The 19,024-nt window shown below is 34.8% G+C and overlaps 1 protein-coding gene across 26 annotated transcripts in view; it reads right to left on the bottom strand.

Moving 5' to 3' along the window:
- Window positions 1-19,024, bottom strand: part of NCOA1 (nuclear receptor coactivator 1) — a 241,285-nt gene that overhangs the window by 115,180 nt on the left and 107,081 nt on the right. For all 26 annotated transcript variants that reach the window (XM_069071959.1, XM_069071964.1, XM_069071975.1 and 23 more), the window contains 2 exons: window positions 10,332-10,437; window positions 2,712-2,878 (listed from right to left, as the gene is read on the bottom strand). In XM_069071959.1, the coding sequence (XP_068928060.1) occupies window positions 2,712-2,878; window positions 10,332-10,420 (256 nt within the window). In that variant the 5' untranslated portion in view covers window positions 10,421-10,437. The remainder of the gene's footprint in view (window positions 1-2,711; window positions 2,879-10,331; window positions 10,438-19,024) is intronic.

The following is a 19,024-nucleotide window of genomic DNA, read 5'->3' as shown; positions in this document are numbered from 1 at the left end:
AAGTAAGACTCGGTGTTTGGACCCCTTAGCCTGCTTTAATTGACAAGATGATGAAAACGTTAACTTCAGAGTGCTAGAGGATCTGGACTTCTCATAAGGATCCTAGCAGTGTTTCAGGAAGAGCCACAAGTGGTGGCAGTACTGGGAGAAGCAGCAGCTTCAGGACTCTACGAGGAACCGAAGAGGAACTTCATGAACCATCTAAGAAGGGAAAAGGGGGTACTCCCAGAAAAGGATCTTACAACAATCCTGAGTTACTCTCTTCAACATGATGTGCTCTAAACTTAAACCTAATTTATCCCAGACTATCTATATACTTGTGGGAAAGTGTACCCGCACTTTTGGAGGCTATTTTGTACCAACAGTCTTTGGCTAATCACCTGAGGGAATACCCATTTCTCTAAAACTAATTAAGTCTGGTTGGCTAATTAATGTTAACTGATAATTATGGGGAAGCACACAGGAGAGAGCTTGTAAGCTACTGTACTTGAAAACCATGCCCCATAGAACCTTAGGGTCTCTTAGCTCCCCCACAGAGTTAAGTTATTCCCCAACGAAGTATTCAAAGCAGCAGTAAAAGAATAAGGCTATGGCTATTTTAACACTTTTAACCCCTTTTCTGGTTTCCACTCAACATCATTTCTGGTCCTCTTTTCTTGGCAAAGATACTGGGATGGTTTGTCATTTCCTTCTCCAGCTCATTTTACAGATGAATAAACTGAGGCAAATAGGGTTAAGTGACTTGCCAAGGTCACACAGCTATTAAGTGTCTGAAGCCACATTTGAACTCAGGTCTTCCTGACTCCAGGCCTGGTTCTCTATACAGTGTACCATGTAGTTTCCCTAGATAAATATAAACAAGAATGCAAACTGTCCAGGTTAACTGAATAAGAAATAGAATACTTAAATATCCCTACTGTAGAAAAATAAATTGAACAAGCCTTAAATGATTTCCTAAGAAAAAGCCCTATGACTAGATAGATTTACAAGTGAATTATACCAAACAGTTTAGGAACAATTTAATCCCAATACTATATAAACTATTTGAAAAAGCAGATAAAGAAGGAGTCCTACCAATTCCTTTTATTACACAAACACGGTGCTGACACCAAACCAGGGAGAATAACAGCAGAGAAAGAAAACTAAACGCCAATTTCTTTAAAGAAAGTATATCAATGCAAAAATTTCAAATAAAATACAGCAATATATCACAAAGATCATACACTATTACCAGGTGGTATTTATATCAGGAATGTAGGACTGATTCAATATTAGGAAAATTATTAGTATAAGGGACCATATCAAGAAAAACAACAATAACAACAAAAAGTCAGTATCATATGCCCGTATCAGCAGAAAAGGCTCTTTTTTTCCCTATATAATACACCAATTCCCATTAAAAACACCAGAAACCATAGGAATCAGTGGAGCTTTTCTTAAAATGTAAGTAGCATCTAACACCAAGAACAAGTATTGTCTGAAATGAGAATAAATCTGAAGCTTTCCCAAAAAACATGAGGGGTGAAGCAAGGATCTCCATTATCACCTCTACTAATTCAATATTGAACTAGAAATGCTAGCTAGAGTAATAAGATGAAAATAAAAATGAAGGAATAAAAATAAGGAATAGGGGAAACAAAACTATTACTTCTTGTAAATGATATGAAGGTATATTTAGAGAACCCTAGAGAATCATCTACAAAATAATTGAAACAATTAACAACTTCAGCTAAGTTGCAGAACATGAAATAAACCACAGAAATTATCACCATTTTTATATACTAACAACAAAACCCAGAAGCAAGAGATAGAGGAATTCCATTTAAAATAACGGCAGATGATAGAAAATAGTTGGGAATCTACCTACCAAGACAAACCCAGGGACTTTATGAACACAATGATAAAACATTTTTTCACAAAAAAATAAATAACTGGAGAAATATTCATTGCTTATGGGTAGTCTGAGACAATATTAAAAAAATGACAATTCTACCTAAGATAATTTACTTATTCAGGGCCATACTGATCAAACTACCAAAAAATTATTTAAGGGCTAGAAAAAATACTAACAAAAATCATCTGAAAGAACAAACGATCAAGAATATTAAGGAATCAAAGAAAAAAAATATGAAGTTAGGCAGACTTGCAGTAACAGATTTCAAACTAAATTACAAAGCTTGCTGTTGTTATTGTTGTATTTGTCCATTTTTTATATAACAATTTATACAGCAACAAAAAAATGTAAAGAAAACTAGCTTTGAAAGATTTAACAATTTTTATCAATGTAATGATCATCCACAGTTCCAGAGCACCAGTGATGAATCATGCTACCTGTCTCCTGATAGACAATATGACCAATGTGTCAAGTATGACCAATGTGGAAATTTATTTTACCTGATAATATGTAATGGTTTTGCTTTTCTTTTCAACTCAGAGAAAAGGTAGAGAGAAGGGAAGGAAAGAAAGAGAAAGACTATGGATAAGGTTCCCTAAAATGAAAATGCAAATAGAATGAATCCCATACAAGCAACACTGTTTTCAAAGTTACATAATGATTTTATTCCATACTTAAAAAGTAGAGCAAGCACTAAATAATAAAGATTCACAGTTTAATATATAATCTACTGCTTCATAATATATATGGAAATGCTTATTTTTAGTATAATTTCAGAATTTTTTAAAAAGTATTTTGAATATAACAATAGTTTTACCTTGTTCCATTCTTTTCATTTGCTGAATCTGATCGACTGTTTTCTTTAATATCTTGCATTTGTCTGGTTTTACACTCAGGCTATCAATGTCACCAATGTTCGCTGACAATAACTCAGCCAGTTCTTCTAAATATTTGTTTTCTTGTTCCCTGCGCCTCTTTTCAGTGCTGTTGACACAGAAAATTTAATTATAATAATTTCATTGCTACCTTCCATTTTTCCACAGTGTGGCACATAATAAGCAAATAAATAGACTCCTAAGTTTTTAGAGAACTCAAAAGAAGATTAAGAAACCAATGTGAACCTATTTAAAAGTCAGGAAATGCAAAAGGCACCATAAGGCCAAAACCAATTAAAATTAAATACAACTTTATTTTCATTGAGCAAGTAATATGTTCCCCAAAATATATGCATACATTGAATTAAAATGGACCTAACAAGGCAATCCTTTGATTGTGTAGAATACTTTTATAATGTCAATGTAATCCCTTATTCTGTCTGTATTATGTTTGGATTTTCCACATATTTAGTTTTATTAAGGCAAGGGAAATGTAAAGAAGAGGCTAGGGGTGCAGCAGATAGTGCGGTGCAAAGCCTGAAGTCAGAAAGACCTGAGTTCAAATTTGGCCTCAGAAACTTTATTAGCTATGTGATCCTGGGAAAGTCACTTAATCTTTGTTTGCTTCAGTTTCCTCAACTGTAAATGGGAATATTAACAACACCTAATTTGTAGAACTGTTGTGGGGCTCAAATGAAATAATATTTGCAAAGCATTTAGCATAGCTCCTGGAAAAAATAGTAAATAGTAGGTGCTATTTAAATGCTTATTTCCTCTCCCCTCCTCTATAGCAAATAATAAAATTAGAAATGTGATTAACACTTACCATTCATCAGATACCTATAAATATATGGCATTAGTAGGTTCTTCTCACAAAGAAAGAAAATGCAGAAAGGCCTTGCCTTACTACCCCCTCCTCCCATAAAACTAGATTTAGACAGCAGAAATCAGTAACTTATAAATTTTTTCTCCCTAAAACCAAAGTTACAGCCTTCTGCCTGTAGATTATCAGAAACATAATAAATAAAACTTTACATAGTATAGTAGAGTGGAAAGAACACTGGATTTGGAATTAAAGGAACTGGTTCAAGTCCTGACTCTGTCACATACTACCCATGTGACTTTGGCCAGAAACAACTTTACTCAGCAATTTATTTCCTTATCCTGAAAAATGTGAGGGTTGGATTAGACAATCTCCAAGACCCCTTTAAGGCAGCTACCACGTTTCCCCGATAATAAGACCTATCCCGAAAATAAGCCCTCCCCTTACTGTGTAAGATTCCTCTAAAATAAGACCTCCCCCGAAAATAAGCTATTGAGATTGCTACTGTAGTGAAGGTGATCCCCTGCGCTACACGCTACATTATGGTACCCTCTGTATGCACCATCCCCCCCCCACGTGAAACGCACGCCCTCCGAGCTGCATCCAATCAGAGCTGCAGCCGTGAGCGCGTCATCCTGTTCTTCCCCAGTGATCTGCTTATTGAATAAAGGTACATTTTTTTTGTTCACATTTACCTGTTTATTAAAATTGCTGTCAATGTTCATTAAAATAAGCCCTCCCCTGAAAATAAGCCCTCTGGTGTTTTTCTGTCCAAAAAAATTAATAAGACAGTGTCTTATTATCGGGGAAACACGGTAGGTGGCTCAGTGGATAATGTATCAGGCCTAAAGTCAGAAGACCTGAGTTTGAATGTGACCTCAGATAATTAATAGTTGTGTGACCCTGCACAAGTCACTTAACCTCTGTTTGCCTTAATGCACTGAAGGAAATGACAAACCACTCCAGTATCTTCACCAAGAAAACCCCAAATGGCATCACAAAGAGTCAGACAACTGAGCAACAATCACAAAAAATCCCTTTTGGCTTTATGATTCTACAGTATTGAAATGGAAGAACACTGCAAATAGGTAAGCTGTAGCTAACAATGAGCATTAATCATCCTTCTTTTGGCTCAGGAGGAGAAAGCAAGGCTGGCGACTTTGAGCAACCTTCTCCCCCTTAAATGCAATTCACTCGCATGTCATGGCATCACTTCCCTGATATCATGGTCCTCTTCGAGAACAAGGGACAAACACCAACAACAACAGCAACAACTTAATTTATTGAAAGAACCAACTAACTTCAAAGTCAAGAATATCAACTTAGAATGGATTATGCTCAATATGGAAGGACTGGTTCAAAAAAGATTTAGATTACTGATTCATTAGAATTTATTGTTAAGTATAATCTGAGATGTTATTGAACTCCCATTTTCTAATCACTAATTGAATTTTTCTAAAAATTTTGTGGAAAATTTTTGCCAGTATTTTGTGATTCTATAATACTGAATGATACTTATTCTAATTTGATACTGTCTAACCTATCCCAGTGACTTTTTTTCCTAATCTAGGACCAGAAAGTTTTAATAACTAATGCATAGTATAATTTGAAGTATCTTCCTCTTTTTTGTTTCCATACTTTCTTTCCCTTTGTATTTTTGAGTTTTTCTTTATCTAATGAACCTGGTTATTTACTCTAATACTGTAACTGAAACATATGGCAATTCTGTACTGGTTGGTATGAAAGTTCCTATGGTTAACTAAAGCTAAAAAAATTGAATCACCTTCTAATTATGATCCTTTATTTGTGTAAAAATAATTTCACAATCAACTATATAATAGTCTTGCATGTGGATCTTGAAAGCTTAATTACCACTTACTTTATACTTTTCCCTTTTTAAATGGCATTTTAGCACTCCTGATTTTAATTGGCAAAATACAGGAACACCATTAATTCTTATGAGTGTATTTTATATCCTTGATGTTTTGCTAAATTTATCTATAGTTTCAAGTAATTTTTTTTATTCTCTTGCAATTTTTAAATTTCATAAGATGTTTTTATAGATTGTCCACAGAGATGTCTTTCTCAAAGCCCTTTACATTATGACTCCGATTTACCTTTCCTATACATTACTCATCCCTTCAAACATTTGATGTTCCAACCAATTTAACTATTTCCAGGTTGCATTCTATCATTAAAATATAGGTTTTACTTAACTATTTACAAGTTGTATTGTATCTCGCATTAGTAGAATAAATAGTAGGAAGTTTTTCATTTTATTTTTGCATTTCTAGTACCTCGAGATACAGTATTTAGCAGGCCCATAAAAATGCTTCCTGTATTCAAGTAAATTACAATTTTCAAGCTTTTTTGTAGTCTTATTTTTTTTCACACATGATAGAGTGCTGTGCATTGTTGTTCAGTTGCTTCAGTCATGTCCCAATCATTTTACAGATGAAGGAAATGAGGCAACCTGGGTTAGGTGGCTTGTCCAGCTCACCCAGTTAGTTAAGTATCTGAGGTCACATTTGAACTCAAATCCTCCTAACTCCAGACCCAATAATATAGCTGAACTTTTGCTACTTATTATATATTTAAACAACAACTCTATTTTTCCAATCTAAAAGACCTATCCTGGAGTAATTTTTTTACTTTTTCCTCTCAACCCCTCAATCACCAAAATCTCTCATTTCTTATATTTGCTTACTCTTTTTCATTTCCATTATCATAACTTAAGTTTAGGCCCACATTATAGTATGTCTAGAATAGCATAAGAATCTTTCTAACTCATTTTTGTTTCCTCTTCTTCCCTCAATCCACTCTGCATACTACCAGATGAATCATTTATTTATTAAAACTGATTTTGCCATGCTGCTCCCCAATCTAAAAAATTTTAGTGTTTTGTTGGGGCTTCCAGCATAGAAACAAAATGTCTCAAGTCTGTTTTCCAAAACCCAGTATAAAATTGCCTTGCCCTACCTATCTTCTACTCCTTAATAGCCTCTAGTGAGGTTAATAAGCACTGTTCCTTGGATATATCATGTTCATTTTCATTCCCTCTTCCATTCCTTACACTTTTTCTCCATATGGAGTAGCTGTCCCTTTCTCATCTATTTAAATCTGTTCAATCTGTGGAAATCCAGCTCGCATCCTATCTCCACAGAACTAGAGAACTAGATTTGCAGGGGACCTTAAAAGCTCAATAGTCCAAAGCCTTCATTTAACAGATAAAGAATTGAGGATCTAAGAGGTTAAGCGAATTGAGGATCTAAGAGGTTAAGCGAATTGTCCAGGGTCATACAACCAGTAAGTGCCTGAGGCAGGATTTGAACTCAAGCAAATTCACAAGCCAACTCAGGTTGCCAGACTATACATCCAGTGCTCTAGGCACCATTCCTTTCTGCTGATTTAATATACCAGTCCACAATGATATCTCCACTTGTTAGTACCCACTATTATCTGTTCTGCTCCCTGGCTTTCACCCTAAGTTGGAAAAATTTTCAAGTGTTTTTGTCTCCCTAACTTATTAAATGTAAATCCCTTGAAAGCAGGAATCATATATTACACTTATATTTTATCTCATATAACATTCAGAAAGTGCTGTTCATATAAGCACTCAAAAACTTAATGAACTGGACTAAAAATGAGAAAAAAAGTATATAAAGGAAAAGATAGCAAAATAAAATGAAGTTCGCATTACAGGTGGGTTTGTTTAGGCCTTAATTTCCTGAGAGGACAGTAGAAAGAGTTAAAAATGGGAATATGGCAATGAGAGATGAGACAGTCAATATCACCAGCAAAAATATTCCACACATTTTGCATTTACTTTCTTATGTTCACTTTATTTATCTGGTAGGACTAGTAGGCTGAGACCAGGGAAGACTTAAATGCTCAACAAAGGAGTTTATGTTTGATCTTGGAGATAATAGGAAGCCACTGGAGTTTAAGACAGTGATCTGGTTAATTAGTACCTTTGCAATGGGAAAATTAAGGACAGATTGGAGTGAGAAGAGACTTGAGGCAAGGAAACCAATTAGAAAGCTATTTAGATAGTCAATAGAAGATGTGATATTGACCTAGGTAGTGGGGAAGGAGAGAAAGGGAAACAAAATGAGAATGTTGGAAAGGTTGTAAATAATTGGATTATGTGGGCTAAGGAAATCTGAAGAATTTGGAGTCACTGGATGTTTGTGAACCTGGATAATTAGAAGGTCAGTGAGAAAAATAATGTATTGTTTTTGATATATTGATTTAGAGATATTTTCACTGGATACAACTGCGAGCACACACATGTGTGTGTGCACGCACACATGCGTTAGAGTATCATCTGCAGAGGTAATAATTAAACCCACAGATAGGGGCTGAGAAGCTATTGAAAGTATAAAAAGAGAAAAGAGTCAAGACTGGAGACCAGATTACAAAGGAATAAGAAGTGAAGGAGAAAGAAGAAAAAAGGGGAGGGAGAGTATAGCCAGCATTTTCTAGTCGGACTGAGAAAGGGAAGAGAGAGATAGAACTATAACTGAGGAGAAAAGTAGGGTAGTGAGGAGTTTTTTTTTTAAAGATGGGAGGAATGCATTTGTAGGAAAAGGGAAAGGAGCCAGTAGGAAGGTAGTGATTAGAGTTTAAAGAGAACAGAACTTTCATAATTCTCATGCTGGAGTCTAACTATTCTGAATGGTGACTGCCTTCCTTGTCTGGCCCACTATTTCAGGCTAACCCCAACCATGCTTTATTTCACTCCTACTTCCTGGTCATCTAATCAATCAACTTGCAATCTATGGCCCCACTCACCATTTGGGTATGGGCCAACATGTCCCTCCACGGCTACCACGGTCTTATATGAGCTATCTCCCTCAAGTACAATATGGGCTGCTTTACGGTAGAGGCTACCACTGCTTTTGTATCCATGTCTACATCACTTGAAACAAAATCCAAACTTAAGAAATGCTTATTCATTCATTTATGCAGAAAATAAAAGAGGATGAGATGAAGGGTGCACATTACTTTACAAACTGCACAAACCAAACTGGCTGTATCTATTCCTTTGCACGGGCTGTTCCTAATGCCAAGAATACACTCCCTCCTCACTGTTACCTCAAAGACTACTTAGCTATCTTCAAGGCTTAAGCTCAAGGCACCTATGGAGCACAGTGGAAAGAGTTCTGGTCCTGGAACCAGGAAAGCCTAACTTCAAATTCAACTTCAGACACTCACTAGTTGTGCAACCCTGGTCAAGTCATTTAACCTGTCTCTATCTGCTTCAGTTTTCTCATCTGTAAATGAAGATAATAGCACATACTTCTAAAGGCTGTTGTCATGATAATATGTGAAAAGCACTTTGCCTATCTTAAAGCACCATATGACAGTTATTATTGTCGTTATTTTAATAGCTTATTCTAGGCATATTATATACAGAGTAATACATTAATTAGCACGCTACTCTTTATAACAGTACTCCTTGAATCGTTAGTTTGACATTAATATTAAATATATAATATGACCTTAAGTTATACTAATTCAAGCATTCTGCCTAAACCAAAGGAAGCTAATAACCTCACTCTATTTAAAAATACATCTAGAATACCATATTCAGTTCTGGTTACCACATATTAAGGAGGGTAATGATAAACTAGACTATATCCAAAGAAGGAGGAAGGATTTGGAAAACATTCCATATGTGGAATGTTTACAGAAAATAGAGAAGAGGGGAAATATGGTAATAATCTTTAAGTATTTAAAGGATTATTATAAAGAAAATTTATTCTGTGCAAATTTTGGGGCAATGCTAGGAGAGATGGAAATTATACAAGCAGACTTGGGCTCCATGTAAGAAAAATGATAGGTTCAATTAACAAAGAATCAACGGAGTTTTTCTAAAAACAAATGGGCCACCCCTTGAGATAGAGTATTGCTTATCACCAAAAATTTCTAAATGCAAGCTAGATAAACATCTGTTGAAGAAGAAATATTGTAGGACAGATTGTCTGGGTAGGCAGGAAACTGAACTAAGGGCCTGAAATTCTTATTATTCTAAGATTTTAAGATTCTTCATTCCCTAAACATCTCTCATCAGACTTCTCTCCCCTTCCAAATGTCACCACCAACTCCTCCAATCATAATAAAGAATATAAAATTCCACCTTCTACTTCATTAGCAAACAAAAGCTAAGCACTGAGCAATAAAAGAGATGACATTTAAACAGCACTTGATTTAAAAAGTGCTTTACATGCATTATTCCTTTTGGATTCTCACAACAATACTATAGAATAAGTAATTACTGTATTATTGCTCTTATTTTACAAATGAGAAAACAGAGCCTGAAAGTTAAAGTTACTTTCCAAGGTTATTTTCCAATAGCTATCCAGCTACTATGTCTTAGAATCAAGATATGACCAAAGTTCAATGTATTTTCTACTCTACCATGTGTGAACAATAATGATTGATTATAATGCTTGGGAAATCACTCATTTATAGCAAATAAAACAAAATAGTAATAAAAAGATAAAATAGATCATTGAAAAAATGCATTAAAGTAGAAAATACTATGCAGAAGTGAGGCCACTCTAGACAAGAAATACTACACAGACTTTTTCAGTATGTTGATTAGTATTGCTGACCTGTTTTTTCTTCCTCTATCTTCTTTATTATAAGGAATGACTCTCTGGGAGGTGGGGGATTCATTGGGAAATGTAGGCGATATGAAAATAACACATCAATAAAATGTAAATGTTCTTACCTTGATGCCAATGTGTCACATGGTGATCCTTTTCTCTTATGGGAATCTGGGTTAGAAGGGTCGGTCGAACTGTCTCCGAGGCCACTCATGTTGAGCTATTTCACACCTAACAACAAAGAAAATAATAAAGATAATGGTAGAAAATACTAACCAAATAATGCAAAATTGCTAGGTAAAAGTAACTGAAGTCTATCAAAAACATCTGCTACTCAGTAAACAGACTACAGTTGCAATAATAAGTATTATAATATGCTACAAAGAACACTGGAATTAGGAATCCTAGATTCAAATCATGGCTCTGCCACTGGATAATGGGACAAGCCAAATAACTTACAACTTTCTTTCTCCATCTGTCAAATAGGAAAAATAATACCCGTATTTAAAATTAAACCACAATAGCACAGCATTAACAATAAAATACTTTTTTTAAAAAATCATTGTATATTATAAAATAATCATCACAATGCCTGAACATAAAGAAAAAAGCAACACAAGCACTATACAATGGAACCTGAACAAAGAACTTAATCCAATGCCTCATTGTGGCCCAGTGTTGACCTTGAATTCTCCAAGGAGAACACAAGATATGACAGGTTATATTGTCCTAAAAGGTTTCAAGTATGGTTCTGACAAAAAACTGTATCTGTTTTCTGAGGACCAACATTATTAAACATGAAGTTTACTCTAATAGACTGGCCATCTGGTGATGGCTTATTTGGTCATTACAACCTATGAAACAAAAACACATGACCTTTGGTGGAGTATACCCACCTCCACCATATATGTCTGCTTTCACAAAGAAAGTGGAATAGTAGTGGGAAAAGGAAATGGATACTGCTAAGAACAATAGAGTTAATAGACCTTCTGTAAACATTAACAGAATTGGTAGTATTCTAAATTTGAGATCATTGTCCAATGCTTCAAGATGGACAATCTCCTGGAGGAAGTGAATCATGTCAATCTTGTTATAAATTAAAGGACAATATAAAATAAAGTTGCAGAAATAGGGAAAAAATATTTCAAAGGTTCCCTTTAGAGAGGCAAAGAGAAATTTATGTAGTTGGTTTTATCATATATTCAAGGCCAATAAAAACATAATTTCTTGGGATGCTTAGTATCTTAATACTATAGCGTTTAAAATAAGCAGTATAAGATAAGAGGATAGCCTTGAAAATAACTCAAGTTTATAAAATAACATCTATTATAGGGATTGACTATATAGAGAAATTCAAAGAACTAGATATGCCTATCCTCAAATTAAATCAACACATCCCTTAATATTCTTTCATATGCAGTGGGTTATATAAAGGAACAGTTAAAATAATGTAAAATTCAAGAATAAAAAACAAGAGGCAAAGAGAAGACACTCGAGATATATTACATACAAAAAGCATCAAATAACATCATGAAAATAAAATTGTTTATATTTTCATAGAAAGGAAATTATGATTTCCAATATATAGTCATCTTCAAACTATTTTTCTGTGCATAGTCAGGACTGACCTGTTATCTAAAAAACCAAATAAAATCAAAATCCACTTAGAAGGAAGAATAAAAGTAAGATATGGTATGCAAGTAAATGCAGCTGAAGAAGCAAAGCACAATGAGAAACAGGAGGCAGCAAAACACCACCACCTTAAGAACAATTCCCCTCAGACTCTAATGGAGCTAGTCGAAGACTCTGAACTGAAGAGCCTGAGGAATAGCTGTATCACCAAAGCAACAGCCTTGCTTTGAGGTCAGTCCTCTCAGATATCACCAAAAGAAAAATCACTGTGGAAAAGGGGACTACCTTCCTTTTCACCAACAGCAACAACTGCTGACCAACTGCCACCAACAGGTAAATAGGCAGAAGAGACCAGGGAGTGACAACACCCCCCAGAACACTCACTGATCCTGCTTTTACACCAGCTCTCATAACCATCATCTGGGGAAGCAACTCCTGTGGAATATATACCAGCCATCACCACCAACTGTCAGTCAACCAATACAATACAAGGCAGGCAAACCAGACTAGCTGAAGCAACAAGGCACACCAAGGGAGAGATGAGAGACAGTATGTGACAAGGCAAGTCAAATGACCAACATCAACTTGGCCACTATCTTCTCCTCGAGCTCCAATGAGGACAGCCCAGAACCCTGAACCAAAAATCCTTGGGATTAGCAATGCTTCTACCATGGTATCCGCAAACATCATCTTGGGAAGCATTCCCTGTGGAGATGCAGACTAGCAACTACTTCTGCAGGTGCTACTGACACATATTTTGAAGACCCAGAAAAGAAAGCTGTTGTCACTTGGCAAGTCCTTGGCATAGTCAAATAGTTCAACAAAAGAAATTGATTTGATTTGATAAATGGAAATGGCATTACAGAAGAGGAACTACCAGTTGCTTTGCCACTGCTGCCTAAGGATGATGGGACCTTTCTATTTGATTTGAATCTGAAATCTTCCATATATGATGTCTACCCCATTAGAATATACGGTCCTCAAGAGAGAGGACTGTCTTTTTTCTTTCTTTCTATATCCCTAGTAGTTTGCATATATTAAAAGCTTAATAAATGCTTTACTCATTCATTTAAGTGAAGCAATTCCAACTTTGCCTATGAGCTATTGAGGCTAAAGAACAGGAAATGGATAAAACAACAAGTATCGTCATAGACTATTATTTCCCAAGAGCTATAAATCAATTACTAAAACCAGGAAACCATATGATCTCAGAAACTATTACAAACAATATACTTCCTTGCTAAGAGGAGTGCTATGGCTGGCAAAGGCAACAGCAGTTTAGAGTATAAGTTCATTATAAATATCTTACATTTAACTGAAGAGAAGAAAAGAAATTACAAAAAATAAAAGGCAATTTTGACTGTATGAGGTTTAAAGCCTTGGCATACTTGGAACTATGCCTCAAAAGTCACTAAACTATGCATACATATGCTAAAGCAGAAGTGACAGAACCAGGAGAAGCAACTTATACAATAAGAATATTGTAAGGGGAAAAAAAAGAGATTCTGAAAGACTTAAGAACTCTGTTCAATATAAAAACCAACACAATTCCAGGAGACCAATGATAAAAGGTGCTACCACCTCAGAGAAGATGAACTCAATATGCATAATGAATCATAATTTTCGACATGGCCAATGAAAATATTTGTTACAAGAATTTAATTGTTTTTCCTTCTCAATGAGGAAAGAAGAGGGACATATACAAGGGAGAAAAAATAAATGATTGTTATACTTAAAAGCTCATACACAAACAAAACCAATGCAGCTAGGAAAAGAAAAGATATGGTCAAGTGCAAAGAAAAAAATTCTTTGTACCAAGTATCTGATAAAGTCTGATTTCTAAGATACATGTGGAATTGACACAAATATTTATAACCTACAGCCATTCTTCAATAGATAAGTGGTTCAAGAAATATGACCATTTTCCCAGAAAGAACTCAAAGCCATATAAGAGATTCCTCCAAATCAATAAGGGTAATGGCAACAAAAAGAACAAGACTTCTCTCTCATACCCAGAAAATTATAAAACAACATAATATATGGCAAAAGTCAATAGTAAATGTGGTAGGAAAACAGGATTGTGAATATACTGCTGGTCCAACTGTACTTATTCATTAAGTTTATTGCATTAATCCAATTCAGATTATTTACACAGTCACTAAATATTCATATCCTTTGACCCAGTGATCCCACTTCTATGCATATATCCCAAGGACATGAAAATCCCACAAACAACAAAATATTATTATAGTACCTTGTTATAGTAGCAAAATTCATGAACAAAAGTGGGTTCCCATTTACTTAGGAATTGAAAAAAAATAGTGGCATGCACACATACACACAGACACTACAATATTACTACTGTACAGACTCATAAAAACATACTTGTTTAAATTCATGCAGAGCAAAGTAAGCAGAATTAAGAGAAAAAACACAAAACTGAAATGAAGATAGCACTTAAAACAAAGGGATATCTGATTAGCAATAACTAACAATCTTGGTTGGCAAGTAGATAGCACTAAGTGCTAATCCTGGACTCATCTTCTTGAGTTCAAATATGGCTTCAAGATTGTGGCATATGAATGTAATGGAATACTACTGTGCTATAAGAAATGATGAGCAGGCAGACTTCAGAAAAACCTGGAAATACTTACATGAACTGATGCTGATTGAAATGAGCAGAACCAGGAGAGTTATTCCCCCAATTAAAAAAAAAAAACCACTTGTGAAAGAGGATGCTGATTCCTAAAACAGTTATTAACAGTACAAAGAAGAATAAGGTTTATATAAAGTCTGGAAAGTGACCCAATTAAGCAATGCTACCCCAGGGGCATTTAAGCTTTAAACTGAAGAATAAAACCAGCTAAAAAATAGAGAAGATCTATAAATACTGATATTAACTAACTCTTTCCACCATCAATTACTTCATTTGTAGTCTAATAGCACAAACCCAAATCTACTATATGACAAGGAAAAACTGACACAAAATAAAGACAAGAAGATTTGGAGTGAACCAAGTATACTTATGGAAGGTCCACAGACCATTGTGTTCCAATGGTATTACAGAGTGTCAAGAGAATAAAAGGAAAACTACTAATACATTGGTTGAGACCTTTGGAAGCACTTCCAGTAGGCCCTGGACCAGTCATACACAGGGGAACAGACAAGTTGATGTCTGCATTGTAACAAGAGGTTCCCATATCAATGAGGCTTCAGGCCCAACAGATTAGTCTCATGGATGAAAAACTGAAATGATGATTATTCTCTGACACAGTGTTGAGACATGATATTGAAAATAACAACACAGAAATCCTAAAGTATTAGCTTGACTTTCAACCTGGGCTTTCAACTTTGTATTCTCTACTTTCTGCCTGAATAGCTATTTTTCTAAGAAACAAAAATTCAGTGTCAGTAACTGTCATTTCCTATTAATATAATGTGTGACAGAAGGTACTATGTGTAGCATACAAAGCCCTGTCATTCAAATGGCTATCCCTGTTCAAATATATGCTTCATGTTAAACAAATATCCCCTCATTCCTATATGTTGTTAGTATTCTCAATGCTACTACACCAAATGCATTAGCTGATAGAACATTGTAAATATGATTTATTATGCAAAGTGCTTTACTAGTGTTGAACTATCTCTGTCTTCCTGGTGTAAATTCCAATTGTCACAATTAACAATTCTTTGATATGGTATTTGCCAGTATTTTAATTAATATTTTTGCACTGATATTCATTAGTGACATTGATTAATAATTTTCTTTCTCCTCCATATTTATTTCCTAAGTCTGGAGTTCAAAAACATACTTGTTTCATAGAAAGAACTTAGCAAAATACCATATTTTTCTATAGCACCTAGTATGTGCCAGGCCCTATACTAGGTGCATTTCACAAGCATCATCTTAATTAATCCTCACAACAACACTATGAGGTAGATGCTATTATTACCTCCATTTTACAGCTAAGGAAAGTAAGGCAAACAGAGGTAAAGTGACTTGCCAAGGGTCATACAGTTAAATAAGTACCTCAGGCTGTATTTGAGCCCAGGTCTTCCTAACTCTAGGAGAAGAAAATTCCTATTTAATATATATATAATATAATGTAATATAATAATATAATATAATATAATATAAAGTAAAATTACTTTGTGCTTCTGACTTTCTTGGCTTCAATAACATGCATCTGCTATAGTCTCAAAGCCCAAAACTTCCCTTAGCTCCTGTAGTCTCCTCATCCTGGAATATTCATCTATCAAGCCAACCCATTTCTCCCATTGGTAAGTTCTTCCCAGGTTAAAATTCTGGAGAGGGAGCTATGTCAGCCAACTTTTGTTGCTCTTTTCTCTATGCTTCAGACTTTCAGCACTTTAACTTATGACCCAGCCACCTTTAATTTCCCACACCACTTCCTTTCACTCCCTTTTTTATGGATAGTCTTCACAAATTAAGATATAAATTCCTTTAGGTCAGGAATTATCTTTCTTTTGCTTGTATTTTGTACCCCTAGCATTCAACACAGTGCAGTAGATAGAGTATCAGGCCAGAGGAAGACCAGAGTTCAAATGAAGTCTCAGATAATTACTAGGTATGTAACCCTGGGCAAATCACTTAACCTGGTTTGCTTCAGTTTCCTCCCCTGTAAAATGAACTGGAGAAGGAAATGGCATACCACCCTAGTATCTTTGTCAAGAAAACCCCAAATAGGGGCAGCTAGGTGGCATAGTGAAGAAGAGCTCTGGGCCCAGAGCCGGGAGGACCCAGGATCAATTCCAGCCTCAGATACTTAACACCCCCCCCCCACACACACACACACAAAACTGGCTGTGTAACCTTGGGGAAAGTTACTTAACCCAATTGCTTTAAAAATAAAAAACCCAAATGGGATCACAGATTTAGACATGACTAAAACAAGTAAACACCAGAAATAGCAGCATTCAATACCTCTTTTACTCATGAATTCATTGGGTTCTGGGATTTTTTATATGCCAGATTATTAATACTATGTCCCTTTTTCTCTTATAAAAATTTTCTTTTTAGTTCTTTACTTTTAGATCAAGTGATCTTAAGTTTTTATGTGTCACAGATCTCCTATATCAGTCTGGTGAAGCCTATGGCCCACTTCTCAAAATAATTCAATGCATAAGATAGGCAAAAATACAAAGGAAACCAATTATACTGAAATGCAGTTATTAAAGTATTTTTTAAAAAATAATTTTATGAATCAACATGAAATCTAGGTATTTACTTCTAATTTTGTCAAGGTGAGGTTTTGAGAATAAGGCAGGTGCACAGTGAAGAGAGTCTCAGGCCCGGAGGCAGGAAGATCTGAGTTTAAATGTGGCCTCAAATAGATACTAGCTGTGTGACCCTAGGCAATTCACTTACCTCTATTTCAGAAGGAAATGGCAAGCCACTCTAGCATCTTTGTCAAGAAAACCCCAAATCTGATCATGAAGAGTCAGAAATGGCCAAAACAACTGAATAAAGTCATCTCACATCTATTGGTAGATAATAAGCTATGATATTTTCTAATGATTTTTTTTGTCAGTATTCACTGTGACTTCTCCCTTTTAAATTTTTTGGTTTTTTTAGGTTTTGTTTTTTTTTTTTGGTAACCTTGTTTTCGTCTCTTTTCATTTTGGTTAATTTAACTAAGGTTCAAATTATTTTATTTTTTTAAAGATCTGTTTTATTAATTCAATTTTTTTAATTTAAAATTCTATTAATTTCTCCTTTGTGGTTATAAGTCTTTTATACTTAATTTTGGATGCCCAGAGATCCAAAAGTCATACATTTTGGCATATACTCCTATTGACTTTTAAAATTATTTCTAAAGATTAATTTTTTGAACAAGTTATTCTTAACCAATTCAGATCTTAGTTTGCAGTTCAATTTTATCCTTTGATTACTGTCCCTTACTGGCTGTTTTTAACTAATTTGCCTACAACAATAACATTTAAATGACAAACTTTGCATTTATTTGTATATCTTAATGCTTTGGAGATCAATACTAGAAAGTCTCCATTTACACCCAAATATTTATAGCAGTACTCTCTGTAGCAGCAAAGAATTAGAAACAAAGTAGACATCCATCAAAGAGGGAGTGGTAAACAAACTGAGGTACTTATATGTTATGGAATATTAATGAGGTGTTAACAATGACTATGATAAATACAAGAAGCAAAAGAAGACATATAAACTGATGGCAAACTGAAATAAACTGAACCAGCCAAACAATATGCACAGTAACTACAACAATGTAAATGAAAACAACTGCCACAAAACACTATAATCAAAACTCAATGTTATGAAATTATAATGGTCAAGCTTGGCCCCAAAAAAGAGATACTTCCACACTTTGCAGAGGTGGGAGACTATCAAGGATGGAACACTGTAATAATGGCAAATTTGCTGAATTAATTTTTTCTCTTTTTAAATCTTTATTTTAAGGGATGGCTCTCTGGAAGCAGAGAAGCAAGGTGGGATAAATTGGGAAAGAGGTGCTAGAAAAAACAATAAAATTTATTTAAAAGAATTCTTATATGATTAAGTAATATACATCAAATGGTGATATACAGACAAAAATAGTTGCTTTTATTTCTTAAACACTTCCCATTTGAAATCTGCATGCTACCACTGTTTTCTAGATTCAAATGATTCCTAATAATTTTATCAGTCTTTCATTTTAAATTTTATCTTCCTATTTTAGGTAAGTTTTCTGTGGACAACATATTTTAAATGTTTCATTTATTAGACAGCATTTAAGCTGAGCTTTGAAGGAATACTAGGGATTGTAAGAGGTGGAGGTGAGGTGGGGAATTCATCATAGGGTTAGGAAATAGCCTATGCAAAGGCAGAGAAATGGCAAAAAGAATGCCATATTTTAGGAGTAGTAAGAGGATGAGTTAGCTGGATCATAGACTGTGTTTGTATAAATAACCTAGAAATATACTAGGAAGTAGGTTGTGAAAGGTTTTAATTTAATACCAGATAAATGTGTATTTAATCCCAGAGACTAAAGGGATCTTCAGTCATTTTTCATTTGTGTCTGATTCTTCATGACCATTTTTGGGATTTCCTGGCAAAAATACTGTAGTAGTTTGCCATTTCCTTTGCCAGTTCATTTTAGAGATATGAAAACTGAGGCAAATTGGGTTAAGTGACTTACCCAGGGTCAACAAG

This window comes from Petaurus breviceps, unplaced genomic scaffold (genome assembly GCF_028583685.1).
Source record: "Petaurus breviceps papuanus isolate PSGF00001 unplaced genomic scaffold, PetGlider_PUasm1.0 90845, whole genome shotgun sequence".
Taxonomy (NCBI): domain Eukaryota; kingdom Metazoa; phylum Chordata; class Mammalia; order Diprotodontia; family Petauridae; genus Petaurus; species Petaurus breviceps.
Note: the sequence above shows the minus strand (reverse complement) of the source record. Positions and strands in the feature narration are given on the sequence as shown.